The 12,609-nt window shown below is 37.5% G+C and overlaps 1 protein-coding gene across 1 annotated transcript in view; it reads right to left on the bottom strand.

The window, feature by feature from the left end:
- The window catches only part of Top1 (DNA topoisomerase I), an 84,946-nt gene that overhangs the window by 30,485 nt on the left and 41,852 nt on the right, over positions 1 to 12,609 (bottom strand). The window contains exons 6-8 of the mRNA XM_031372613.1: positions 9,158 to 9,253; positions 6,617 to 6,692; positions 3,430 to 3,536 (exon numbers count right to left, since the gene is read on the bottom strand). Of these exons, the coding sequence (XP_031228473.1) occupies positions 3,430 to 3,536; positions 6,617 to 6,692; positions 9,158 to 9,253 (279 nt within the window). The remainder of the gene's footprint in view (positions 1 to 3,429; positions 3,537 to 6,616; positions 6,693 to 9,157; positions 9,254 to 12,609) is intronic.

Here is a 12,609-nt window from a genome sequence, read left to right as displayed (position 1 = left end):
AGTAGCAAGTGTTCTAGAACACTGATATATCTCTTTAAGCTTACACATGCCTTTCTTAAATTTGAGTGAGCTTGGTTCTATGAGGTCAGTTGAGAGACCCAAAAAAAAAAAAAAAAAAAATTGGCCAGGCGGTAGTGGTGCTCACCTTTAATCCCAGCCCTTGGGAGACGGAGGTAGAGGCAGAGGCAGAGGCAAGAGGATTTCTTTGTTCCAGGCTAGCCTGGTCTACAGAGTGAGTTCCAGGATAGCCAGGGATATAGAGAGGAACCATGACTTGAAAAAAAACAAATAGAACTGAAAACCTATGCAGTTCTCTAGCAGGTAACAGTTAGGGTTACATTAATAGATCTAAAGCATACTGCCACCACTTCTATTATTAACTTTATGAAAAAAAATATTAAATAAAGCAATAGGGACCTGGGCTATTTTCACATTCCCATAATTATGAAATAGAGGAAGATAATCAGACCAAGTTTATTTCTGTGATCAGAGACAAATACCTGTAGACTCTGGATCAGTTCTGGTAAAGTGTGTTAATCACTTTCACTTGGAAGAGTAAAGGGAATTGTAACAATGAGATACCTCCCATTAAAGTTGCCCAACTAGGGTACTGGTAGAACTCAGCGAGTACTTCTGCATGCAATAAGAAGTTGTCTATCCCCATATCCCCATTCTCCAATTCCAGCAGCTTACACTGCTGGAACAGAACACATACAAGTTGAATGATGAGATTTGATAAAAATCTCATACTTAATCTACAGCAAAAATTGTTCTTTTCCAAACCAACCATCTTTCAAGGACTAGCCAGTTCCCCTTTGAATTAAAATAAGAATTATAGCAAAAGTTTTGATCTTAGACTTACTTTATGGCAACACTTCATAAGGATTTCAACCCCCTCCCCCCGCACCCCACCCCCAAAAACCGGGACACTAAAACCCTCAAAGGCACCTGATTCTAAACACAAAGGTTGCACTAAGGTTTTGGGGCCCACAGGGGAAACTATGAGGCCACGGGGAGTTCCTAATGTTGGGGTAGTTTGTTTTCTTTTTACTTTGTATGAAGGCGTATCTCTGTTCTTTCAATTGTTAATTTGTAAAGACTAACTGCTAACGGGATTCTGGTATTGCCACTTCTTTGGCCCATCATTAGATTTTCTATTTTGTGAACATCCGTCCTTCCTCACCGCCCTAAACGCAATCTAAAATTGTATCAGAAGTCATCTTGCTGCTGATTGGTTGTAATAAAGAGCTGAGAGCCAATAGCTGGGCAGGAAGGCGGGGGAATGTGCATGAAACCTCTGGGGAGAGAAAAGCAGATATAGAAGATTCCAAAGCAGACACTCAAGGGAACAGATATAGATATATGAGCTAGTCATGTGGCAGATCTCAGGCAAGGTAGTCAGGTTAAGTTAGATAAGCTACCTGGGAGACTGCCCCAGCCAAAGGCCTAATCCTTAAACTCTATTAGAAGCCTCCTTGTTGTTATACTATTGGTGGGTCCAAGAAAGTCCCTCTATAGCCCAATAACAAGGAAAATCCAGTTCACATTTCCTGAGCACCTAGGAGAGAAATCCAACTGACTGTAATTACTCAAACATTCACATGACTCCCAACAGTAACTAGTTTATTTAATCATTTATTTTGAAGATTATTTTATTAAAAGCCTTTTATTAAAGCCTGGTGTGGTGGCACATACCTTTAATCTCAGCACTTTTGGAAAAGGCAACCTGGGATATAAAGCAAGTTTCAAAACAAAGAGAAGGGGTGGAAGTGGGGGTATAAAAGTGATTCACATTCAGGCAGTGGTGGCCCATGCCTTTAATCCTAGCACTTGGGAGGCAGAGGCAGGTGGATTTCTGAGTTCAAGATCAGCCTGGTCTACAGAATGAGTCCCAGGACAGTCAGGGCTATTCAGAAAAACCTTGTCTCGAAAAACCAATAAAAGTGATTCACTATGTGAATCAACTCTAGGGAAATGATCAATGAAAAGTGAAATAAACGCCTAAGGAAAAAAAATACATTATTTTGTTGTCTTACTTTGATCCCTAGAAGGACAGGGTTCCACTGCTTTGTCATATTCCTTTTCTACACTTTCCTTTTAACTCCAAGACCTCACACCAACATGCCAATCATAGAGTATAGGAGCATCTCTGCTCAACTGCTCCCTATCGCCTCCCTGGACACTGCTATTTCCCATTCCTCAGAGATGCTGGGAACATCAGAGAGTAACACATAAATGAGTTTAGAAGGAACAAACCAAACTGTGAGTAAAGGTTATGGCTACTCCAAGGATTAAAATTGTTAATATTATATATATATATACATACACACACACACACACGTATGCATATATAAATATATATATGTATATATAAATATAATTGTGCCTGTGTGTATGTATAGAAAGAAAGGTAAAAGGCATTTATACTGACGTAATCTCTGGCTCACTTGAAAATTTTCAACAAAAATATAAATAAGACATTACTGGTATATTAGTTAATTTGTATAAAATTAAGAGAAATAAACATAACATAGTAATTTTAAATTTTCTAAAGTAGAAAATAAAAGTTCCACAGTAATGTACTCAAAAATAACCTGTCGTTGCTAACATCTGCCTCTATCTTCACACGTAAGACCTTCCTAACATCTACAGTTACTAATCCCAATCCCACAGACCGTAAACAGATAAAAATTATGGCATTTTCTTTGCATCTCTGATATCTTGTTAAATGACCAATGTTTACAAACTCCTTTATTTGCATCGATGAATACTATGTTCCTCATTTTTGTACTGTCTTTTATACTTATCTTGTATGAACTTTTTAACATAAGTATTAGCACTTTGTATTATAAATGTATTCCTTTCCTAATTGTGTATGCTCATCATAGGCAGGCAGGCAGGCAGGCAGGCGCGCGCACACACACACACACACACACACACACACACACACACGCACATTAAGAGCACATATGGATGACAGGCTAATTTCAAGCACTGTTCCTTAGGAGTCATTCACCTTATTTTTTTGTTTTGTTTTGAGGGAGGGGCTTTACATAGCCCTGGCTGTCCTGAAACTTACTATGTAGACCAGGCTGGCCTCTAACTCACAAAGATCCTCCTACCTATGTTGGGATTAAAGGCACAATTTGAATTAAATGAATGAATGAAAGCATGAATACATTTTGAAGTCCCTTCTATATATAGGTTAATTCTACAGTCAATTCTATTCAATGAGAAGAAACTACTTTTGAGATTGACTAGATTTAGAGCTACTAAATTACTAGGATCTGAAAACTTCTCTGTTCTTCTAAAGAGTCTGTAAGTACTTCTCCATCAAATGTTAGGAAATTAACCTTAATATTTCAACTCTTGTTTAATTGGGCTGCACAATAAAAGTGCTGACATCTTAACCCAGTGCTGAGATGTTACCATTTCCACTTCTGTTCCTCTTCCTTTTTCGGCTTCTTTTTCTTATTATCTGGCTCAGCAACTTTTTTATCTTTATCTTTATTCTTGGGCTTTTTAAGTTTGCCATCCTACAAAGAAACAGACAGAAGGCACTTTAAGTCAGGACTGATTACACACCTGGAGGTTGTTTGTGAAAGGCGATAGGAAGAAAACTATGAACAAAAAATACTGGAACTGAAGAAAATCTTATATCTAATTCATCCCTGCCATCATGAGAGAAATTTACTGATACTTTACAATTGAGTCAATACTTCCCCCAATCCCTCTAGCAAACAATTATTCAGGAATACCACATGGGGAAAGCCTGGGGAACTAACAAAAATCCCAAGGTTTTTTTCCTCATTTACTTTAAAATGTGTTCATCTTTAATCTCTTCCAATCTAACAAAGTATAGAAAAGACATGCAATAAAGATTTAGTATCCAGCCAGGCAGTAGTGGTGCATGCCTTTACCCCCAGCACTTGGGAGGCAAAGGCAGGCGGATTTCTGAGTTCGAGGCCAGCCTGGTCTACAGAGTGAGTTCCAGGACAGCCAGAGCTACACAGAGAAATCCTGTCTCTAAAAACAAAACAAAACAAAACAAAAAAAAGATAAAAAGACAAATCCAAAACACACATCTAAGCAAAAATGTGACTCAACAGATAAAGAGCCACTCAACATAATCTAATTTCTTCTGAAGAATTTCTAACTTTGATCTACATTTTCAGCATCACATGAGGCTTTACTTGGTAAGTTTTATATAGCAATGGAAGATGATTTATGGAATGGCACAGCGGGAAACTATTTGGTTTCCTCTCTTCCAGCCATAAGTTCTGAAATTAGTTTGCCATTTGATCAAGTTGTTGCTGAGCATAATGAAACCCTAATATGAAACCCTAAGTATATTTAAAAATCAATTAATCAATCAAATAAATGAAAAACAGAATATGATGAATGAAAACGGCTAGAAAACATCCTGTGAATCTGTAATAAGATGGTCATCAAAGTAGTAATAAACTTAGTTCTTTAAAAGCAAATGCTATACTATTACATTTTAAGTAGCTATGAGGAATACAAGCAGATTCTGTTGGTGGAAAGTGGTGGCTCATGTTTAAAAATCCCTGTAGTCGAGGGTGAGGTAGGAGGACTGCCAGGAGTTTAAGGCCAGACTGGGTCACAGAGTAAAACTCCATCTTATACAAATAGGCTGAGGGTGGTATATACATTAAAATCTTAGTCTTTGGGAGGCAGGGGCACTGAGATCTTTTTGAGTCTGAAGCCAATCTGGTCTATATAGGAAGCTCCAGTTTGGCCAGAACTACAATGAGACCTATCTCAAACAAAACAAAAGTAGATACTAGAGAGAGCACTGACTCTTCTTGCAGAGGATATTTGGTTTGCAGCATACATAGCTTATAATCATCTTAAACTCCAATTCCAGAGATCTGATATTCTCTTCTAACTTCTGAAGGCACTTGACACACACTTGGGCAAAGTCTCATACACAAAAATTCAACTACATGGTGGCTCATAACCATCTGTACAGCTACAGTGTACTCATATATATAAAATAAACAAATCTTTAATAAAAGAAGAAGAAAAAAAAAAAGATGTTAACAGCACTTGTTCTTGCAGAAAGGACCAGGTTTGGTTCCCAGGATCCATATGGTGGCTTAAAACCAACTAATTCCAATTCCAGGGGATTGATATCCTCTTTCTGGTTCATGTGAGTTATCTTCAGACACACCAGGCATTGGAACCCATTATCAATGGTTATGAGGCCCCATGTGGTTCTTGTGAATTGAACTCAGTATCTCTGGAAGAGCAAGTAATCAATACTCTTAACCACTGAGCCATCTCTCCAGCCTGCATATCAAGTTCTTAATACTGTGCATTTTTAGTTGTCACTGTGTAGCCTGGGCTAGACTTTGATCTCATAATTCTCCCACCTTAGTGCTGAGATTGCAATTCTGCAGTCACCTTCCTCATCAAATTACTTTTTCTGTGCCTCCTGAATACAAGGTCTCATTATGTAGCCTCAAACTCATATATTCCTGTCTCTGCCTCCTGCGTGCTGGGATTAAAGGTGTGTGCCACCACCCCACCTTTAGATAACCATGGTAAGAGCTCCTGCCCCACTATCGCTATCAGTACTGCTGGTACTTTTTAACCTATCTTCTTTAAGCTCATTTTGCCTACAACATTGATTAACCTCAAAGAACATAAAAGTTAAGACTTCTACTTAAGTGCCTAAGGAATTGCTGATGTCGTTTTAAAAAATTTCTTACTAACTACTCTTTAGTACAAGAAAAAAAAAGAAAGAAAGAAAAGAACTACATTATTCTATTTATATCTACCACAAGCACCAAATAGGATCCTTGGAAAAAGCACTTTAACTAAAGTTAAGAAATTAAGGAAAATTATAAAATAGTAGAAGGGAGGAAATAATATGTGTTCCAGACAGAAGAACAGCATGTACTATACACAGAACTCTGAAATACAAAATCTGGTGTGAAAAACAGGCAGCCAGTATGGCTGGAGCAAGGTGAGCTCAGAAGGAACAAAATGAAGCAAGGTACAAGATGCAGAGGCCAGACTAAGGAGTGGTGCTCCAAAGCTTAGATTTCATCCTACAACCAAGAGGGCACTCATTAGAAGGACTTTAAATTAGGGCAATTATTGAAAATGAGGAAAGAGCAAGCTTCATCGGACATGAAATACTTTAAGACAGAATCTTCAGAGTTGTTTCTTATGAACGTTTTTCTGCACACCTACAGGTGGCATACTTTATCAGTATCAGCATAAGACTCAAGGATGTCTGATACTCTGGATACTTCAAAATCTTGACAAACTCAGTGTCACAGCCACAACTTTTTTATAAAACTTTTCACCACACTTACTACTACAACAAACCAAAAAATTTCTAAAGCTCATTTGGCCTCAAGAGCAATTTTAGGACCCATGAGATGATGACCCAGCAGTTAAAGGTACTTGCTGTCAAACCTAATAACCTCAGTTCATTTTCCAGGAGAATCAACTTCTTAGAGCTGTCCTCTGACTTCCACATGTGCATCATGATGCTCGCGCATGCACACAAAATTAAAAAAAAAAATCTCATGTTTTTAAAGGCTATTTTATACAAATGTAAGCCTCAAAAACTTTTACCAACCTCTTCTTCTTCTAGTTTTCTTTTCTTCTCCTTCTTGATATCTTCTGTCTTAATTTTCTTAGGTTTATAATCAGCACTAGAAAGGGGGAACATGAATATGCAGTTAATGCCACTGCAACTCAAGAGTCTCACCTACAAGATTAGGATCTCCCAACTCTTTGGAAAGTGTCCACAGCAGGTGTGACTGCGGTTATTCTTGATGGGCATTCTACAGTAGTAAAGATGAGATTAAGGTCTGGGAAGATGCTCAAACTGCTAAGACTACTGGCTGCTCTTGCAGAGAACCTTAGCTTAGTTAGCAGTATCCACATGGAACAGCTCACAATAATCTGTAACTCCAGTTCTAGAGGATCTGATGAACTCTTTAGGCTTCTGTGGGTACCAGGCATGCATGTGGTACACATATAAATGTTCAGGATCATGACATGAAAGAAAGCTAACAGACAGAAATAGACCAGAGGCCAATAGATATGTAACACTATAAAAAATGCCTGATATGGATACTGGCAAACAAACTTGGGTTCTCCAGAAGAACAGCAAGTACTCTTAACCACTAAGCTATGGCTGTAGCCAATATATTTGATTTTTAAATGTTATATGCACATATGAGTGTTCACATTCATGTGGAACCCAGTGGACAACTTGTACTGTCATCCTAATAAACATTCTCAATCTACTTTGAGACATGGTTTCTCAGGAGCATGTAACTCACTAGATTCTCCTGTCTCTACCTTTCCCACCCCTAGCATGTTCCACAACACCTGTAATTTGTATGTGAGCTCTGGATCAAACTCAGATCCTCATGCTTGCAAGGTAAGTACTTTATCAACTGTGCTACAGCCTCAGCCATTCTATCTTAAATCCTGTGACTATTTACAGAATATAATAAGCTACATACTCAAACTAGTAAAATAGAATACATTATCATTGGATGAATCTAGGAAGGAGGTAAATGTAAGCCTTAAATAACAATATTAACTTCACTATCTCTGTACATTGAAGGTTTCCTTATACATTAAAAGGCATAGATCCTAGAAGAAAAAAAGAATTGAAGTAGAGTCTCTAGTAGCCCAAGCTAGCTTCAAATTCACTATGTAGTCAAGAACGACTGAGTTTCTGATCCTCTTGCCTCCACTTCCCAAATGTTGGAATATGAGGTATGTACTATCACGCCCTGTTTTATGAGGTGCTGGGATCAACCTATGGCTTTCTGTGTGGTAGATAAGCACTCTACCAACTGAGCTATATCCTTAACCCAATATTTCTCAATTTACTTATGGTACAAAACTGAAAAACTTCCAAGGGACTAAAATAATTTACCCTTCCCTAATTCTGTATGGTTTGAAATATCTGTACTAAATATGCATTATTGTTTAATAAGAAAAAACATTACACATAACCCATAAATTAATTTCCTTAGCAAATCCACTTTTCACAAATCAGTCTATTAACCACAAATGCTAATTAATATATTTTTATTATAGATATATACATATTTATCCTTAAAACAGCCTTTTCTTTTTGTTTTGTTTATTTGTTTTTCAAGTCGGGGTTTCTCTGTGTAGCCCTGGCTGTCCTAGAGCTTGCTCTATAGATCAGGCTGGCCTTGAAACTCCACCTTCTTCTGCCTCTTGAGTACTAGGATCAAAGGTGAGTGCCATCATGTCTGGCTCTGGCCTTTTCTTTTTAAAAACTGTTGAAGGATCTCTCCTCTCTTATACTTTTTAATGTTTTATAAAATTTATTATATATATATATAAAAAAAAAAAAAAACACCTCTTTCAAATTACCAGACTAAAACTCAGCAATGAAACAGCTAGTATATTTAGAATAGGCACTCAGAATGAAGTTCTACAACTTTGTTCAATTTTACATTTTCAATACTGAATGTAGTTTATGCCCTTACCTACCACCAAAGGGGGGGAGGGGGAGAAAAAAAGAAAAGAATCCGCATCAAATCAGAAGTAGAAAAACAATTAGCTTTAATATCCTCTTTCATAATACATTCAGTATTTCCTAATCCCTTTCAATTATTTAGCCTTTCCTAGTCTCTTCCTTCAAAGTATTGGTAGATTCCAGGAGAGAATGTGTTTTTCTTTCTTTCTTTCTTTCTTTCTTTCTTTTTTTGGTTTTGTTGAGACAGGGTTTCTCTGTGTAGCCCTGGCTGTCCTGGAACTCACTCTGTAGACCAGGCTGGCCTCAAACTCAGAAATCCACCTGCCTCTGCCTCCCAAGTGCTGGGAGGTGTGCGCCACCACCACCCGGCGTGTTTTTCTTTCTGAGATCATATGACCTTGTTTGCTATTATATGTTTTAAACCCATCCATATTTCTACAAAATTATTAATTTCATTTTTCTTTAGAGCTGAGTAGCACATTCTACTATCCACACACATATCAAATGCTCGTTATCCATTCTTCTGTTGATGAACAAGGTTGATTCCAATTTTTTAAGATTGTTAATAAGGCAGCAACGAACAGTCTTTTCAAATTGAAATTTCTTTAAATGTTCCACTTTAATCAAAAAGGAAGAAATACATACTCATCTTCATCTCGAGGCCTCTTCAGTGACTTTATATCCTCTTTTGGAGGAGCAAAATAGCCATCATCGTCAGGTTCATCTTTAATTCGTGGTGGACTAAAGAGAAAACAAAACAGCTAGTTAATGATTACTAGAATGTCAGAATTGTGTTAATAACATACAGTAGGTGCCTGTCTAGTTTTATGTCCACCTGAGTGACACAAGCTCCAGCCATCTGAAAGGATGGACCTCAGCTAAGAAAAGGACTCCCTAGGATACAGTTGTAGGGCATCTCCTAAATTAGTGATGGATGTGGGAGGGCTAGTCCATTGTGTGTAGGACCACCCCTGGGCTGCTAGTCCTGAGCACTGTAAGAAAGCAGGCTGAGTAAGCCATGACAGGCAAGCCAGTAAGCAGCACCCTTCCACGACCTCTGCACCTCTCAGCTCCTAGCTCCAGGTTCCTGCCCTGAATTCCTTCAGTGATAATCAGTGATGTGGGGGAAAAAAATGCTAGTGAGGATGTAAACTAGTACAGCCACTATGAAAATCCTATAGAAGACTATACCTAAGAACAGATCCACGATATAATCCAGCTAAACTACTCCTGAGTGTATACCCAAGAGAAGCTTCATCAGTATACCATACAACATGGATCTCTGTAAATCCACAATAGTCTAAATCTAGAACCACTGTAGATGCTAATCAATAGATGAATGGATGAAGAAAATATGATATATGCACAATGGAATTTTATTCAGGCATAAAGAATAAAATTGTGTTATTTGCAGGGAAAAATAGAAAAAATACCATGTTTTCTCTCTAATGCCAAAAAAAAAAAAAACCTCAATTTTTAAAAATGTAGTATGAAAGGGAATGGTGAGATGGCACAATGGTTAGGAGTACTTTGATAATCTTCCAGAAAGCATGAGTTCAATTACTAGCACCCACGTGGTGGTTCACAACCATCTATTAACTCAAGTTCCAGGGGATCTTCTGTAGTGCCTAGGCATAAGCATGGTGTATAGAAATACATGAGGGTAAAATACTCATATACGTAAAATAAAAAAATAAAAGATCTTAAAATTTTCATGAAAATAGAAGGGTAGTATGAAGGAAAGGGTTTAAGGCAAGAGAAAAAAAAAAGAATGTCACATTTTCTTTCCTTTGCAAAATCTAGATTTAAATAAATACATATTTATATAGAATTTATGAACAAAGTATAATGACATTATGAAACCTAAACTAACTAAAAGAATAAGCTGGGATTATGGAGAGATGGCTCAGCACTTATAAAGAGCACTTTTTCTTGCAAGGGACCCAGATTTAACTAACACTCACAAGGAAGCTCACAACCATCTATAACTCTAGTTCCAGGAAATTCAACACCTTATTTTTACCTACATGGAAATCAGGTATGCACATAGTGCACAGATACATATGAGCAAAACATTTATTCATACACGCATCTAGTTTTTTTCTTCCTTAAATTAAGTTGGGTACAGTTGCACACGTCTGTAATTTCAACACTTCCAACAATTAAGGAGGAGCAGGAGTCAAGGTCCCTCTTGGTTTATGTAATGGTTCAAGTCACTCTGAACTTCAGAAGATTCTGCCATTCACAAATAATGAGACAGGTGATCATGTAGGTCAACTATCTTATAGTTGATGTGGTGGTGAAGATGATGATGGAAGAAGGGGAGGAGAGGAGAATGAGAATCGTCGATGACAGGGACACTCAGAAACCTTGGGAAGTTCTTTCCTAGCGTGGTTTGGAACAGCTGTTCAAATTAGACCTCATTGATTTAACTCAGTAAAGAAAATGGCCTCCTAAAATAAAGCTGCCATTTATGAAGTGGTGGATCTGAAGACTAAGTATCTAGTCTCAACTATAAAATATATTCACAGCATGAAGTATAGATAATGTATCCTCCTTTCTTCCTAAAAGCATTATATCCACTTTGCTTGCAACAAAAAAATCTGTTTAAATAGATTAGCTCTCCTTATTTCAGCACATCCCCCCCCCCCCCAATTTCCAAATACCACTTCTACAGCTGTTTCTCCTTCTATTCCCAATCAATTACAAAGCCCTGGAAATCCAGAAAAGACACTAACTACATCATCCACTGGTTCAAAGTTAATGCCCCATCCTAAGTGTCATGTGTGAAAGCAAGTAGTGAATTGCTACACTTAAAAGATGTTCATTTAAAACAAAACAAAACAAAAAGAAAAAAAAAGATGAAGTTTAAGTGAAGCACCTAGATTCTCTACACGACTCACTGCTGACAAGCAGGCCAGCAAAGACAATCAGAGGCAAAGCACACATGCCTGACCTTCTAACTCCCAAAGTCTGTAAGTGAATACATGACGAAAGTTCAAATAATCTATTCATATCTTAGTTTAAGAAAAGACTTGGATGATCTCTTGCCAAAGATTAGACATCATGAGCCTCAATCATTTTATCTAAGAAACAGAATTCCTAGGGTACTTTGTAGAGTGCTTACTCAACTTTATTATCCTGCTTTCTTAAACCATTTGTAAAATATTCCTATAAAAGGCACCTACTTCTCTTTTTCTTAAGGAACTGGATATAAAGTCTCAAGAAAGCAAACCTCTCAAAACTCTGTCCCAGTCAATAAGGCAAATGCTTTGAACAAGTCTTAACAAATCCATTTGGTGCATCCATGGAAGACATCAGAATATACAATGTGATCTTAAATGTTCTTCTCAATCTAGAGGGGATGACTTGGGCACTTACTTTAGGAAACTGAAAATGAGGAAAACAACTGATGGAGTGCAGAGTGTAAAAATGCCTACTGAAATAGATATGTATCCCTAAAATTAAGTCCAATAGGGTCTAGATATGTCTTACAATATTACCAAAGAGGAATTCATTGTAGACTAAGAAATTCCATAATTACCACCAAGGAGTTTCTCTTGAATTATTAGGGAACAGTGAGGTGGAAACAATAAAAACCCATAAGTTATATATACTCTAACATAGCAATTTTGTGTTATATACATACCTCAACTTTTTTTTTTTTTTTGAGACAGGGTTTCTCTGTGTAACCCTGGTTGTCCTTGAACTCAGAAATTCACCTGCCTCTGCCTCCTAAGTGCTGGGATTAAAGGCATGTGCTATCACCACTGCACAGCCATACCTCAACTTTTTTTATGTTTTGTTTTGTTTTGTTTTTCAAGACAGGGTTTCTCTGTATAGGCCTGGCTGTCCTGGAGCTCTCTGTAGACCAGGCTGGCCTCAAACTCAGCCCAGCCATACCTCAACTTTTAAAAATCTCATTTCGTTACCCTTCTCCATTTCTAATAAATTTCTGCATAAATGCTGCTCAGTCTCACTAACTAGAACTATTAAAAAACCAAAGTTTGCCTAGGTCAAGTACTTAACACTGACTTTTTTTGAACAGGCCAAGGTGGCTAGTTCAGTTCATGTTGGAAAAGCTTAGACACCACCAT

The sequence above is a fragment of the Mastomys coucha genome, unplaced genomic scaffold, assembly GCF_008632895.1.
Source record: "Mastomys coucha isolate ucsf_1 unplaced genomic scaffold, UCSF_Mcou_1 pScaffold15, whole genome shotgun sequence".
Classification (NCBI taxonomy): domain Eukaryota; kingdom Metazoa; phylum Chordata; class Mammalia; order Rodentia; family Muridae; genus Mastomys; species Mastomys coucha.
The sequence above is the reverse complement of the archived record's forward strand: the minus strand, read 5'-3'. Positions and strand labels throughout refer to the sequence as shown.